At 41.5% G+C, this 16592-nt stretch overlaps 1 protein-coding gene and 1 long non-coding RNA gene across 2 annotated transcripts in view; one reads left to right on the top strand and one right to left on the bottom strand.

Annotated features, from left to right (window-relative positions):
- Positions 1 to 14729, top strand: part of LOC117942162 — a 19496-nt gene extending 4767 nt beyond the window's left edge. The window contains exons 2-3 of the long non-coding RNA XR_004656080.1: positions 8180 to 8183; positions 14718 to 14729. This is a non-coding gene — a long non-coding RNA (uncharacterized LOC117942162). The remainder of the gene's footprint in view (positions 1 to 8179; positions 8184 to 14717) is intronic.
- LOC117942153 (extracellular calcium-sensing receptor-like) overlaps positions 12028 to 16592 on the bottom strand; it is a 10295-nt gene continuing 5730 nt past the window's right edge. Inside the window, exons 6-8 of the mRNA XM_034867482.1 lie at positions 13526 to 13747; positions 13025 to 13148; positions 12028 to 12932 (exon numbers count right to left, since the gene is read on the bottom strand). Of these exons, the coding sequence (XP_034723373.1) occupies positions 12028 to 12932; positions 13025 to 13148; positions 13526 to 13747 (1251 nt within the window). The remainder of the gene's footprint in view (positions 12933 to 13024; positions 13149 to 13525; positions 13748 to 16592) is intronic.

Raw genomic sequence — 16592 nt, 5'->3', positions numbered from 1 at the left:
CCTACCACCCGCAAACAGATGGGCTGACAGAGCGGTTTAATCAGACACTTAAGCAAATGCTCCGTAAGTTTGTGAATGAGACTGGATCTGACTGGGATCAATGGCTTCCCCATGTCCTCTTTGCATACAGGGAGGTACCTCAGGCTTCCACAGGTTTTTCCCCTTTTGAACTACTCTATGGTCATGAGGTGAGGGGTCCTCTAGCCTTGTTGAGGGACACTTGGGGAGGAGATCAGGGGAAGGAAGGGGCCATTGATGTAATCTCCTATGTTGTCCGGATGAGAGAGAAACTTCAACAAATGGCGGAACTGGCCCAGTCACACATGATGGAGGCCCAAAAGCACCAAAAGACTTGGTATGACAAGTTAGCTCGACAGAGAGGCTTTCAACCGGGCCAGAAAGTCTTGGTTATGTTGCCTACTAGTGACAGTAAGCTCCTTGCAAAATGGCAAGGACCTTTTGAAATTGAGAAAAAGTTGGGGCCCACCACCTATAAGGTTTACACTCCAGGGCATCAGCGTTCTAGCGGGGTGCTTCATGTGAACCTCCTCAAGGAGTGGGTCCCAAGAGCTGAGGTGTTCCTGATTCAGGCTGTTGAGGAAGAGGAGGCAGATGACCAGTATCTGCCCTTACCAGTGTCCACAGAGATTGATGTAAGCCATCTGTCAAAGGATCAGCAGTCTCAGGTACAAACTCTACTTCACTCAAACATATTTCAAGAATATCCAGAGCGCACAAATCTTGTCAAACATGACATTGTATTAAAACCTGATGCAACAGTGAGACGTATGAGTTACAGGATACCAGAGCGCCTCCTGGTGTCCCTGAAGAAGGAAGTTGACTTCATGCTGTCTCTTGGGATAATTCAGCAATCTAAGAGTGAGTGGTGCAACCCGGTGGTGCTGGTTCCGAAGAAGGATGGGACAATAAGGGTTTGTATCGACTTCAGGTATCTAAACTCAATTTCAAAGTTTGACTCTTACCCCACGAATTGACGATCTCATCGACCGCCTTGGAAAAGCAAAGTATCTAACCACCATTGATCTCTGTAAGGGTTACTGGCAAGTGCCCTTAACCCAGCAGTCTCAGGAACTGACAGCCTTCCGAACTCCTTGGGGGCTTTTTCAGTTTACGGTGTTACCATTTGGACTGCACGGTGCCCCTGCAACCTTCCAAAGGCTCATGGATCAGGCATTGTTTGGCTGTGATGTCTATGCCTGTGCATACCTTGATGACATTGTGATTTACAGTGCTACGTGGGAGGACCATCTCAAGCACCTGAGGGAAGTGCTGGAGCGCCTCCAGTTAGCGGGCTTGACTATTAACCCTGCAAAGTGCGTCTTCGCCAAGCCTGAGACTGAGTATCTGGGTTTTATTATTGGAAATGGATTGATCAAACCACAAGTTCACAAGGTACATGCATTGGAGAGCTGTCCCCTACCTCAAACCAGGAAGCAGCTGAGGTCCTTTCTGGGGATGGTGGGTTTTTACCACAGATTCATCCCCAACTTTTCAGCCAGAGCTGCCCCACTCACAGATCGGACCGGATCAAGGGGTTCCAACCAGGTCCAGTGGACAGAGGAGGCTGTGGCCGCATTTAAAGACATTCAGCAGTCTCTGGGTAAGAACCCAGTCCTCTATAGCCCAGATTTTGAGAAACCTTTTATTCTGCAAACAGATGCCTCTGAGAGGGGTGTTGGAGCTGTCCTTCTGCAGGGACCGCATGGTGACCAGCATCCAGTGGCTTTTATCAGCCGCAAGCTATTCCCCAGAGAGATGCGATACTCAGCGGTGGAGAAAGAAGCTCTGGCAATCAAGTGGGCCCTCGACTCCCTTAAATACTACCTACTGGGCAGGGAGTTCACATTACAGACTGATCACAAGGCCCTCCAGTGGTTGCAGCGAATGAGGGATACTAATGGCCGTGTCACCAGATGGTATCTGGCCATGCAACCCTTTCGCTTTACAGTAGAGCACATTCCCGGCAGACTCAATGTGACAGCAGACTACCTCTCTCGCTGCCACAGCGAGAGTTTTGAAGGGGAGGAGTATGTGATGGCCGCACTAGCGGCCACACATGGCAACAACTCATGGTGGTAACTCTCTTTTGTTTTGAGCACATTATACAAAATAAATAACTGGACACCCATTTAGTTTTACAAACTGTTTATTAGTTATTTGACCTAATTTCTATTCAGGTGCACACATTTAGTTTACTTTGTCAATTTAAATAATGTTGGGTTCATTATTTTTAAGTTACATTTTGTGAAATAATACCTTTTTCCTTTGAGTTACCAGTTCCGGGGGAGTTGCCGTTGGAGGTCGTTGGTGGAAAGACAAAAGGACCTCCAATTGATTGGAAGCTGTTTAAATGGGGGAAAGGATAATTGGATTGCACCATGTTTCCCCATATGATGGGGGTGGTAGTGGATTTTACTTTTGAGTTGTTCTTTTCTTTGTTAGTTATAGTTATAGTTGGTTATGATTATTTGGTCAATTTATCCTTTGCTTATATTAGGTAGTATTGGGTTAAGATAAGTTGTAGTCATTGTGGTTTGGTTATTTATGGTGTTAGTCTATTCCCCCCTTTGTGTCAGAATGGCCTTGTCAGCCACTATATATGTTTACCCCAGGTCTCAGTGTGGAGGTCTGATTTGATTATGTTACCTGAGTTAAAGTTCTGTTAAGTTGACCTCTTTTATGGGCCCCGGACTTTCTGTTTTTTGAAAATGTGTTTGTTTTGTTTTTGTAAATAAAAACTTGTATTATTTTGAAAATTTACCTAGTGACTCCTCGTGCCTGCTAGCTTCGTCCCCTCACATGTAGGATCCGGAGGGTGAATTGTAGCATTCAGGAAACATGAACGTAGTTTCTAAATTGGATAAAAGAAACGAAAGTAGTCTGAAAAATGAATAAAATTAAAAAAAAAGGAATAGTATGGCGGAGGCTTAGAGGTTCTGTTGAAATCAGGACCGTATAAACCGTGGTAACGTTGAATCACGCGGCTGTGAGCACTCCAAAAGACCAGGATGTGCGCATAAAACAAGCACAGGACATTTTAGATCCTGTAGTACAAAAAGACCCAACAAATACTGAGAAGCCGTTGTTCTGTCCACTGTGGGACGGAATGCATAAATTGAAGGATACTATGACTAAATTAGAGGACGACACCAAAACCGTGGGTCTCATATTACGTGCCAAATTGAGAAATAAAATAATGAAGGTAGAAGGTACCATGCTGTTCTCCACAGTCTTTTAATGCTCATGCAGGGAGCAGCACACCCCAAAAGGGACACTCGGACACAATATAAGGAAGACAGCGTTGATAAAACACAGGGACAGAAAAATGATCAGTCTTTTTCAGAAAATCTAGACATAAGGCCGCCACCATATTTTGGAATTAATACATGGAATTTAACCAACAGTAAACATACATAAAGGGGCAGTGACTGTGCGCAAAGATATCACCGTGTTATTAGATGTTTCAGAGGGAGATGAGAAATGAGCGCGCCCCAGAGGCCCCTGCCCCTCTCCACTCACGGTCAACTCTGCTGCCGCGAAGCGAGAGCGAGCAGCAACCGTGGGACAGTAGAATATCACGATTCTGCATTGAGACAACAAATGCAGCCTGGCTCAGAGGCTTGCTCATTCAAAAAAAAAAAAAAAAAAGGGAAAGTACGAAATAAGAAATAGAAAGTTTAGAGTTTAGAGGGACATATTAATGACTCAATTTTAGATTGGGTACAGTTGATATATGTTTATATATTTGTCTTTATGTCTTGTCATGCTTTATTTGTTGTATGTTTTCAATTAGGAGATGGATCAAAATTATAGTAATCTGTCCTGTCAGACACCAGGAGTACTGAAGGAGGCTGAGAAAAAAAATCTAACTAGGAAAAAGAGGGAAATAGTGTAGCGTTTCAGGAAAAAGGATTTAGATTTAACTGAGGGAAAATTTGGTTTAAAAACAGAAACAAAGAGATAAAAGTAGTCAATCCAATGTGGGATACATCTTATACAACAGAAGTTTTAAGGTATGGGACTTAAGGGTTTTTGAGGTATCCTACTAAAGTCAGTAAAGAAAATAATGGAGAATAACTAAAAGCGAAGAGGAGGAAGGGGGAGATAGGGTGCTGCATCAGCAGGCTGCCCTTTTTGACCTCTTCCACTGAGGGAGTTGTAAAACACACAGATAAAGAAACAGGTTTGGTCTGACAGGAAAGACTTATTAAAAAAAAAAAAAAAAAAAAAAAAAAGATCTGATAAAATTAAGAATTATGTTGTGGTGAGAAAGAGGAAGATGTGGGTGAAGCAAAGAATCAAACTTCAGTTAAGGTATTGATCGAAAAAAAAATCCAGTTGAAAGGGGTAATTGGTTAAATTACTTGATTGATAGAAAATGGCTTTGATCATTTCCAGGTTAAATAAAAGAAAAATGTGAGGCTTCCTATAATGTTACCTTTTCATACCTTAAGTACATGCAGTGCTTTTGTGATACTTTCTTAATTTGGCAAGATTTAGGGTAATTTTGTTGGTAACAGAAATAGAAAGATATTTACAGTTTGGAATTGGGATTTTAAATTTAGAACAGTAAAATTATGATATTTCTTTCTATTACTATGGCTGACCCTACTACAGTAACATTTTTCGAATTAATGTCATAGATTAAGACTTCTTTAAAGTAAAGTGAAAAGAAAAAAGGAGAGAAATCCTTCTTTCTTTCCAGAGGTGTAGAGGACAGCTGAAGTGTGGGTTCTTTCAAGAAAACACACAAGTATAGAGAAGGATAAGGTAAATAAGAGTTGTGCATAAAGTAAAGAGGGGTTGCAGTAGACATGCAGCTCAGTGAAGATTTTGATCATAAATAACACAGTATAATGAGATATGTTCTCATATCAGGTAGCAACCTGGATAAACTGAACCACTAGGTGCTAAAGTGGGTTCTACTGTTTGTTTTTTTCAACAAGTGTGTTTATTAATTTTTAGAAAAGAAAATCACACTACAACAAATACAGGTGCAAATTTAGAACTGACACAGTAAGGCACATCTTCAATTAAATAAAGGAACATGACAGGGCTGTAATACGTGATAGCTGACACAGTGGAACATTAATGATCCTTAAAAATTACCTGTTAACCTATCCCGGAGTTGTTCTGAAGAGAAAAGCATTTCAAATAAAACTAATCAAAGACAAGCAGACATACACTTAATACATAGCAATACTCATTTGTTGATGGTAGACATTACATGGAAAGCATGCCTCCAATGCTTTCCTCCCCTCTAAGAAAACCGTAAAAGATCTCCACATATTGTCAAAGACAAGATATTTACCCTTTTAAAGTGGGTTCTACTGTTACTAGGACAACAGGTCACAAAGAACACATTAGACATTAATTAGTACACATTTTTGTTGCAACCTAAAAATAGAAAATTAAAGAAACATTCCTTTTGTTATAATTCATCTTACTTTGTTGGTTGAGATAAGATTAAAACCAATCCAAGCTGATATGATATTTGATTCTATGCATATTTGATGTGGTGCTCAAATTAGCTTTTCAGTGAAGTTTAAATTGTGGATGTTGTTTGTATTTTGAGTTAGGAAAGAAATGTTATTTTATAATAATGACTAATATTCACTAAATGAGTATTGATAAAAGAGAAGATAATGCTTTTTGGGGTTCTGTTTTGTGCCACAGACTGCCTCGTTGGGTCAGAATCAGGTCTATCTCGCTCCTCCAGCTGCAGGACCAGTAACAAACTGTACCAGAAGACTGACAACAACCATCACAGCACCTCAGACCACAGCACAGCTAAAGACCATAAAGGTTTATGGTCTGGCTGCTATTCTTGGCCCAAAGTGACATGAAAGTGGACCAGGGCTAAACGTTTGATAGTGATCGCAACATCTGTAAGTGTGCTCTGCTGGACCACAGAGCAAGGAGTGGGGTCCACATGATCTGAATGGAGCCTTGCTGAAGCTGAGGTGAGAAGGCTCTGGAGAGGTAAACCATGTGACCTGCAACACCATAAACAAAGACTGAGGTATGGACCAACGATCAGCAGATGGGCTGATAAGGAGAAGGGGGGGGGAGCGAGAGTCCGTCCTGGTTCTGGTACTTCAGACGTACACGTGAAGGGCCGTTTGTACTCACAGTCTCACATTCTGAAAACACATATTCAATACTGGGAAAACTAATATTTTAGAATTGCTTATTCTTACTCTACAAATAATGTTAAGTTCATGTAAACAAACATGTATGAAGGGTTAAGACATGCCTTAAAGATATAAGCGATTTGGAATGGAAAATTACATTTTTAAGGGTCTTATAAAATTTTGTAACATTTGCATTAAATTTCCTGTTATAGTTTCAAGCAAGATCGGTGGTAACTATGTTAATACAGATGGAGTAAACATAGTCCTAACATTGTCAATAAAGTGTCAAAAGATGATTTGGTGGGGTTGATCAGGTATTGAAAAGAACTGTGATTTAATATGTTGACAACATCATGATCTGTTCACAGGATGACTAAACATTGAGGTGATGATCTCACAGAGTGAGATAAAAAAAGGGGGAGAATAAAACTCCATGCTTTATTCCGGAGTGCTCCATGAATAATGCTGGGATGTTTGTCATTTCATTGTGTTCACTTAATAGAATCTACATAAAGATGATCCCACGGCTGTGGGATCAAAAGAGGGAATGTTGGGATTTAAAATGTTATATGTGCTTAAACATTGTGTGTGATTTGCATTATACATTTAAGCTAAAAGGTAAAAACATTATTTCGACATAAATGAAGACATGTTGGTCATGCATTAAGTTTGTTGTTATAAGTATATAGTTTGTTGTTTGTTATAGTAAGTTGTTTTGCAATAATTCTGTTTGATAATATAAGATGTTCTGCTACATTTTGTCATAATCCAGCTGTCCTAAATGTGTCAGAAGTAGAATTGATTGTTAGGGATGCTCCCTGAGTCTGGTTTCAACCTCTTACCCCCACAGACTTTTTCCTAAACTTAGAGTCATAAACCTTAAGTCACATTCCAACTGAAAAGATAACGAATAAGCACACAAAGACATCACTGTAATCTGAAGAACCCACCCTTTGTGAGATAAATCGAGGGGTGTAAGAACCAGAGAGTCAGACAAATTTGGGGGAGAGCCGTGTTAGGTTGCCTCTGTATTTGTCTCTAGGATATCCTATGTAATAAAATTGATTCACATATCAACATCTGAGATTTTTACTACTAAGTGACTGAACCCTGAGATGGAGCAGGATTTAGCTCCAACAGAAGTCAAAATCGTAATTGTGATTAAAATGTTATTATTGTGCAGCCCTAGGAGGTGATGACGGTAAGTCAAACATAAAACACAGAAGCAAGGACACTCAAGGAAGGAGGATATCTGAGAGAGTTTCACCAGGGTGACTGGAGCAATGATCAAGCGAGGAGTGGTTAGAGAGCCGGGGTTGATCAATCGAGCAGTTGATTGGAGAAGGTGGGCAGGTGTTAGCGGCAGGAGATGAATGAGACTCAGGTGTGCGTAGTCAGCTGCCTTCAGTAGTAGGGAGAGTGAGGGAAAAAAAAGGGCAGGCCGTCAGAAAAACAGAAAACAAAAAAAATACTCACAGCCAACCGGACCCCAACCATAAAAGTATCCCCTCTTCAATGGACACCCCCAGGCAGACCGCCATGTTTCCCTGGTGGGCCCTGTAAAAGTCATCTAAGAGAGTTTTGTCCAGGATTTGGCTGGCAGGAATCTAAGACCGTTCTTCCGGCCTGTAACCCGCCCAGTCTACCAGGTACTGGTAAACCCAATCTCTACGTTGCATAGCGTATAGGCCAGGTGGCCATCATTGATACATGGAGGGGCTTCTTGGAGGAGGTCTGCTGCGGGATGTCCTGAGAAGAAAAGCCACACCCTTTGGCCCAGCTGGTAGACAGAAGCCGGTCTCTGGTGGCAATTGGCCGGTCATTTATTCTGGCAAACTGTGCAGTGGAGCGCTGCCCTGGCCTCTTTCCACACTCGTCAACACCACCAAATTTCAGCCTGGACCGACGGCACCACCACCTCTTACTCCGGGCAGGGAAAAGCGGCTGTAACCCCAAAATGCACGTAAACGGTGACATCCCAGTGGCAGCACTGAGGAGAGAGTTGTGCGCATACTCAACCCAAGGCAGGTGGATACTCCACACGGATGGGATACAGTATGCCACACACCTGAAAGCCGCCCCCAGATCCTGGTTGGCCTGCTCGGTCTGTCCATTGGTCTGTGGATGGTAGCAAGAGGATAATCTGACCGTAGCACTGAGGGCTTGGCAGAAGTCCAAACTGGCAAAGTGAACTGGGGGATCCTGTGGAGGCAGAAGAAATGGTGAACCAGAAGGTGGGCGGTTTCCATAGATGTAGGCAGCTTAGGCAGAGGGATGAAATGGCCGGATTTGGAGTACCAATCAACCATGGTGAGTATGACAGGAGTTGGGCAGACCGGTAAAAAAGTTCATGGCGATGTGGGACCAGGCCGGAAGGGGGCAAAGCATACCGGCTGGTGGCTGAAAGGAAGGCTCGGCACAGCTGAACCTAGAGGCGTGCGCCCACTGGAGGACCTGGGAGCGGACACACGGAGGGACTAGAGGGGATTGGCGGGGCGGTACCAGGGTTGGGATCCATACACTGGGCACAGCGGACTCCACTTCCCAGGCCAGAAAGGCAATGAGATAGGAACAGGGAAAGATGAAGTCTGGCTGTTCTTCCGGGTCGTTGGTGGAATGGAGACAGGACAGAGCAACGGGTTTGGTATTGCAGGATCCGGGACAGTAGGACAAGGTGAAGTAAAACCGGATGAAGAACAAGGCTTACCTAGCCGGGCGGGAATTGAGTCTCTAGACAGTGTGGATGTATGAGAGGTTTTCAGTGATCAGACCTGACTAAGAAAGGGTGTTGGGCCCCCTCCATCCAATTCAATTCAATTCAACTTTATTTATAGTATCAAATCACAACGAGAGTTATCTCAAGACACTTTACAGATAGACTAGGTCTAGACCAAACTCCAGAATCCACAAGGACCCAACAGTTACAGTAGTTTCCTACAGAGCAAGCAACAGTGCCTCCATTCCTCAAGAGCTAGCTTAACGGCTAGCAGCTCCCGGGCTCCTACGCTGTAATTCCGTTCAGCGAGGGTACGGCTTCAGGAGAAGAAGGGTGGAGTTTTTGATTAGAGGGAGAGTGCTGGGACAGGGCGGCCCCCTCCAATGCAAACTGAAGGGATGGGTCAGGGTTGGTGAGAATGGGGCAGAGGTGAAACGGGATTTGAGCAGGGAGAAGGCTGCACCAGCTTCTGGAGACGAGACGAAGGAAACCAAAGGGGTGGTAAGATGGGTAAGAGGAGCGGCCAAAGAGCTGTAGTTGTGGATGAACCGGAGGTAAAAGTTAGCAAAGCCCGAAAAACCTTGTAATTGCTTAACTCAGGTCAGAATAGGCCAGTCAACAACGGCTTTGATCTTAAGTGGGTCCGCACAAAGTCGACCACTCTCCATGATGATGCCCAGGAACTGAACAGACGAAGTGCTGAACTCACACTTTTCAGCCTTAACGAACAGTCTTTTCTCCAGAAGCCGCTTTAGCACCAAACGGATGTTTTTGGTGTGATGGACTGGGTCGCAGGAGAAGGTAGGTGAACACAAAGCGATCATGAAAAAAATCTAAAAATCATGGAGCACATGGTTCACTAGGGCCTGGATAACAGCAGGAGCATTAATGGGCCCAAAGGGAATAACAAGGTACTTGTAATACTTGTAAAGCGGCGTGTTAAAGGCTGCTTTCCATTCGTCCCCCTCCTGGATCTGTACAAGGTGATAAACATTCCTAAGGTAATCAATACAAGGGCAAAGGGTGGTATCTTTTTTGGACACAAAAAAAGAAGTCTGCGCCCAATGGGGACCAGTTAGGGCGGAGCTAGCAAATCTTTAATGCTCCATAGCCACCCACTCAGGACAAGCCAGGTTAAACAGACGGCTGGAAGGGAGAGGAGTGACCGGAAGGAGGGCTATGGAGCGATGGGGGGGCAAGGACAACGCCTGATCTTTACTGAAGACCATGGCGATGTTGTGGTACTCAGGGGGAACGAGAGATAGATCGGGGGAGTGATGAAGAGGCCTTACCAGGGCTAGAGCTGACAACAAAAATGAGGAACAACAGGTCATACTCCAGTTTCTGATCTTCCCCCAGGCCCAGTCTACATTGGGGTTGTGTATGACGAGCCAAGGGAGACTGAGAACAACGGGTGAGACAGGGGAGGAGATGATATGAAATGATAAGGACTTGTGGTGGTTACTGGAAGTAAGGAGCTGGAGTGGGGAGTGACAGTGGTGAGAGACTGACCACAGAGACTAGTGGCCTGAAGGGGAGTGTCGAGGGGTAAGTGATGAATGGAGAGCTGACAAGCAATTTCAATGTCCAGAATGTTTTCATCCGCACCCGAATCAACAAGCGCCCCCAGAGGAAGAGCAACCTCCTGCCAGGACAAGTAAACGTCCAACAGCAGGCAAGGGTTGGGAGAGGTTCGGTTCACTCACGATCAGCCGGGACCCAACCATAACAGCTATCTATTTAATTTGGGATTTAAAGTGCTCATATTATACTTTTGGGCTTTTTCCCTTTCCTTTATTGTGCTACATAACTTTTGGATGCATGTAATAGTTTTATAAAGTGAAAAAGCACAAAGTCCACCCCAAAGGGACTTACCATCTCTAATAGAAAACATTATTAACAAACTGCTCTGTTGTAGTCCAGCCTTCACTTCTGTGACAAATGTGCAGCACTTTGTAACTCACGTTATAATGCTTCCCTAGCTGCTAGGATGTCACGCCCTCATACTCTGCTTCTGATTGGCTAGTAGTGCTTACCTTGCTACTGTGCATGTACGACTCCCAGCAATAATGGAACAGAAGTGTGATACCTCAGTAGCTAAAACAGAGAGCTCAACACATAGGGTGAAAAGAATAGCTGTAGCAATGTGCAGTACAACTACAATCTGATGTTTTTTGAAAATTAAACCACGTAAAACTACACAGCCTCTTTGCAGTCTTGTTGGTGCTACTTTATATGAAGATGCGATAACTGAGCTTACTCATTCTAAATCGGGGCAGCTGTGGCTCAGTGGTAGAGCGGTTGCCAATCGGAAGGTTGGTGGTTCAACCCTGGTCCTGCAGTCCCATGTCCCACGAAGGGCAAGACACTGAACCCAGAGTGGCCCCCCGATGCTGCACATTGGAGTGTGAATGTGTGTGAGTGTTTATCTGGCAGGTGGCACCTTGTACGGCATCCTTGGCCTCAGTGTGTGAATGGTGAATGTTTCCTGTATGACATAAAAGCCCTTTGAGTAGTTGTTAAGACTAAAAAAGCGCCCATACATCCCATTTAATGATTTAATCAAAATGTTGAGTAACAAACATTTTTGTTATTTATGTTTTTTTTTGTTAAATGATGAAAGACTATTTCTAAAATGAGACTTATTAAAATGACATTCCCAAAATGACATTACAATTAGGAAATTATGTAATGTAAAAAACTATTACTATACTATAACATAAATATTTAAATCCACAAGGTAAAGACTGTGCACACAGCCTGGTCTCACACAATGAAAAGATCATAAACTGTTAACACCGCATTACGTGGTGGTGTCACGGAATGTGTTAAAAGGGGTCGTATCCCACGTTGAATGTTTCACGTGGAATGTGTAAAGTCGCTTTCTAATTTTCCCATCCGTCCCGTTCTTCCTGCATGTCACGGACCCCTAAGCCCACCCACAACCTTTTTCTTCAAATAAGGGGCCAAGTTTATTTCATGAAATTCTTTTTCATCACAGAATCTTTTACAATTTTGTGATGAAACTGCCACACAGTTTGAGTTATGGGGCCGTGTTCATTTCATGAAATTCTGTCAGATCAGGTTGCAGCACAGTATAAGCTGTATAAGTATAACTATATTGCCAACTTAACTATTTCCCAACCTCCAGAAATCTTAGGATTGATTTTTGTTCATTAAATGTTTCTTTGTGTTTTGCTCAGGCCTAAACAATATGATGAAACATTTTGGAGCAAATATACACAGTATTAGTCCAAAACTGGAGGCCAGAATAGCAAATATCTCCACAGCCACAGTAAATTTCCCAGGAGAGCTGAGATATGCTGGGATAAAGGTGATCCAGACTGCACAGAATATCAGCATGCTGAAGGTGATGAGCTTGGCTTCATTAAAATTATCAGGTAATTTCCGAGCTAGGACAGCTAACACAAAGCAAAAGACAGCCAGTAGACCTATGTACCCGAGCACAGCCCAGAACCCAATAGCTGAGCCCAATGCACACTCCAGGATGATTCTCTTCTTGTATATAGTTAGGTTTTTCATTGGAAAAGGGGGACTACGACCCAACCAAATAGTACATATTAAGACTTGAATAAGCGTAAAAGAAACTACAGTCATTCGTTGCTGTGGAGGACCAAACCATTTCATGACAGTACTACCTGGGAGTGTAGCTTTAAAGGCCATTAACACTACTATTGTTTTTCCAAGAACGCAAGACATAGAGAGGACAAAGGTGATCCCAAAGGCTGTGTGGCGCAGCATGCAGGACCACTCAGAGGGTGCTCCGATGAAAGTTAATGAACATAAGAAACATAGAGTCAGGGAGAAGAGCAACAGGAAGCTCAGCTCAGAGTTGTTGGCCCTGACAATCGGGGATGTCCTGTGACGATAGAACACAGCCGCTGTTATAATGGCCAGACAGGCACCACCAACTGAGAATGCAGCCAGGATGATTCCTAGGACCTCGTTGTAGGAAAGAAACTCTACAGACTTAGGGAGACAAGTGTCTCTCTCTTCATTAGGCCAGAACTCCTTGGGGCAAGGGAAACAATCAGGGGAATCTAAAAAAAAGAAAAAGAAAGGTATTGTAGTAGTAATGTACATTTGATTTTGCATAAGACATCAACTGTGTATTAAGAGAAAAAACAAATACCCGTAGCATTGCTAATCTCTCCCTCAGGACACGGTATACAATCATAACAGCAGATGGGTTTTCCTTTCTGCAGTACTTTATAAGTTCCTGGAGGACAGCTGTCAGAGCACACTGACACAGGAACCTGACACATAGAGGCACATAAATATCCAGGCATGGAAGATTTTAAATCCTGTGTTAAAACAATGCTCACAAAATGTGCTTTGTCAATGTACCGTCCAGGGTACAAAATTCATAGTTTATGGGTAAAAGTCATTTTAAAGTTCAGTGAATCCTGAGGCTTTATCAGTCTGACTTAGACGAAACAATTGGTTCCACAATACATTTTTTGTACAAATTCCCAAAGTACAAATTTCTTACTGAAAATACTGTAACTTTGGAATTGATCTCTTTAAGGACAGTATGTAATATACAGTGACCAGAAATGTTTTCAATGTTCACATATCATACGCTTTAAGATCACCATATTTGATGTTAAAATGTTAGGTTTGTGCTACTTACTTGTATGCCATGGTTTGCCCAGGTTAGGTTCCTATTGATACGGAACTTCTGGCCCACCGGCAGTGATGCATCGTATTGGCCTACTGTCACCAATTTAACGCTGCCACTCTCACTTTTTTGCCAGTTAATCAGCTCATATCTGGCCACAGGATCGCCGTTGGCATCAAATGACACATCGTACCCATTTCGGGAAAAATTTACTTTTTTCAGCTGAGAAAGAACCTTTGAGAATGAAGTAAAGGAAACCAGTAAGTGAGAGAAATTAGGGTCTTGTGCAGAAAAGGCGAGATCACCTTTAATTTTAAGGTGTGACCAGAGATAGACCAAAAGTGACCTATAGAGGATCTAAGGTCTTTAGGCATGTATGGTGTAAGATGCTCATCTATATATTTTGGAGCTAACCCCATTAGAGACTCAAAAGTGATCAATAAAATCTTAATATCTAATCTAAAACTGACTCGGAGCCATTTGCTGAAGTGTATCCAGGTTTTTTTTGTGAGAGGCATGAGAAAAGTGCATTGCCGTAATCTAACTGGGATTAAATGAATTAAATGCCTGTATGACTGTTTCTATTTTTTTGTAGATAAATATGACCTAATGTTTGATCTTCTTTTCTTATTTCAAAGAAACAGGTTTGGACGACTGAATTAATATGCTGATCAAAGTTGAGGTGTTATTCAAAGATAATTCTTAGATATCTGCAAGAATTTGTATTATTAGATGAGAGGGGACCTAGTCAGGAAGAAATAAGATTTTGTTCAATCACTCTGGACCTATGACAATAACTTTATTTTTATCAGCGTTTAGCTGTAGAAAGTTTGACGCCATCCAATTATTGATGTCTGCAATATACAAGAGGATGTTGCCTAAGTCTTTGGTGCTGTAACAGTCAACATAAATATACATTTGTGTGTCATTGGCATAGAAATGGTACTCGATTTTTTGCTTCCTTATAATTTGACAGAGCGGTAGCATGTGAATGGAGAATAGCAATGGCCCATGAACGGAACCCTGTGGAACCTATTGTAATGTAATCCTCACAGAAAGACCCTCCAGACAGATAAGAACATAACCATACTAAAACCACTTTACAAGAGTTGAACTGAAATACTATGGTTAATGGTGTCAAACGCCACAGACAAGCCCAACAGGATTTACATGTTTGTTGACCATAGTCAGCTGCTAAAAGAAGATTATTAAAAAACCCTGAGAATTCAGTTCATTTGTTAAACCTGATTAAAAGCCTTAAAATAGGTAATTATTGTTTAAAAAAAATATGTTTTCTAACATAATGACCCACCAGAAAGTAAGGAGTTTAATACATCCATCAGAAATGGACAGGTTATGCTGATAGTTGCTTTTAGGAAGAAGATAGGTTGAGTTCTTCATTTTAAAAATGGTTTTAATAATGTTTATTTTGTTAGCTTATTGAAAGAAGTTAAGGTAGTTTATTCTAGGAGGAGGTGGTTCCATGACAGTCCAGGCAGCAGATGAAATGTTTTTTTTAATTTTGTGAGAGAAAAAAAAATGTAAGCAGTTCACATTTGTCAATCGATGATTCAATAATAGCAGGTGGACTTGACGTGTAAGGCGGAGACTTGGAATGGATATATGATAATTATTAATAAGGCAATAATACCATTATCTTGCAAATTTTACCGTTTGATTAAAATTGTTCGGTAGTAGGTCTGTAGGCTGTCAAGTCATTCTTAGCAAATGGTGCCATTTGAGGGTGGTAACCTTGCCTAAAATAATACAATATTTTCATTGATTTTATAATTTCATCTGATGAAGGACATGTTCAACTATGAGAAAAATATATTGGGCCAGCTCAGGATGTTATGATATCAGAATTTTAATCAGATTTGTTGCACGTTTTTACACACATGTCCCCCCGCGTTACGGGACATTTCAATCTCTATTAAAGAATGTTTTTAATGGACAGTTATTATAATATTTACATTTTCTAAGAGCTCAAGTGTCCCTCACCTTGCCCCTGAAAATTTAGTTTAAAAAGGTTTTAATAAACACACTGTATATAAAATACGTGCTCTGATTTCAGACTAGATGGGAATGTCCACACAATTGTTTTAGAAGAAAATAGCAAACTATGGAATTTGGTCAAATGTTTAAGATATTTGATTTTGCCAGTTCATTTTCTGCAACAAAGATATGCAAAATATTTATTGATTTTATTATATGAATATAAAAAAACACAGGTAACAATGTTGGTAACGGGGTGGACAATATTTAAAAGAACAAATGGGTGGTCATGAAACCCCTGGACAATAAATTTAAGTTTAAACTATTTTTGTTATTAATAATATAATTAATGTTAAACATAAAAATACATGCCAGACACTGATCTACAACCTAACCCTCTAATAAATCGCCCTAACTTATGTACAGCCAGGAGTAACTGGAGGGGACAGCAACGCAGGGGGACAGTAACGCGGGGGGACAAATAATGCTAAAGTCGGCCATTTCTACTCGTGAACAGTGAACAACAAGCTAGCACATGATGCTACACAGGAATATTCTTTTGCATTTTAATTAGCTATCTTCAAAATCACAAAGAAATATCAGTTTCCTATTAAAATCAGAGTAACGCAGGGGACATGTTATGCTTGACCACATTAGTAAGCCACTCTTAAACATTAAAAAAAGTGTTGATTATAAAGAGAGACGCTTACTCTGCTCCTTGTAGTCGCTTTCCCTCCAAAAATGTATCCTACTTCCTGATTGTCAGGTGACTAAATGACCAATCAGGGGAAAAGTCCAGAAGGATTTTCATCAGAGTAACGTGGGGGACAGTGAACTCAGGGACAGACCATATTTCAAGATTTTTAATATCAAAATATTTTTTAATTTAACAAATAGCATGTGTTGAGATGTATTATAATTAGTTATTTGCAATTAAAGTTAAAGAAATAAAAATTATTAGATTTTGTATTACTTATATTTGCAACTGAAGTAAAAAAAAACTGACTGGTATTTTTGAGTGCTTGCACTACAGTCAGAGTAATTACTTTAGAGTTAATAAACCCTGAGGCATAAACCTTGTTTT

The sequence above is a fragment of the Etheostoma cragini genome, chromosome 3 (assembly GCF_013103735.1).
Source record: "Etheostoma cragini isolate CJK2018 chromosome 3, CSU_Ecrag_1.0, whole genome shotgun sequence".
NCBI lineage: Eukaryota > Metazoa > Chordata > Actinopteri > Perciformes > Percidae > Etheostoma > Etheostoma cragini.
Note: the sequence above shows the minus strand (reverse complement) of the source record. Positions and strands in the feature narration are given on the sequence as shown.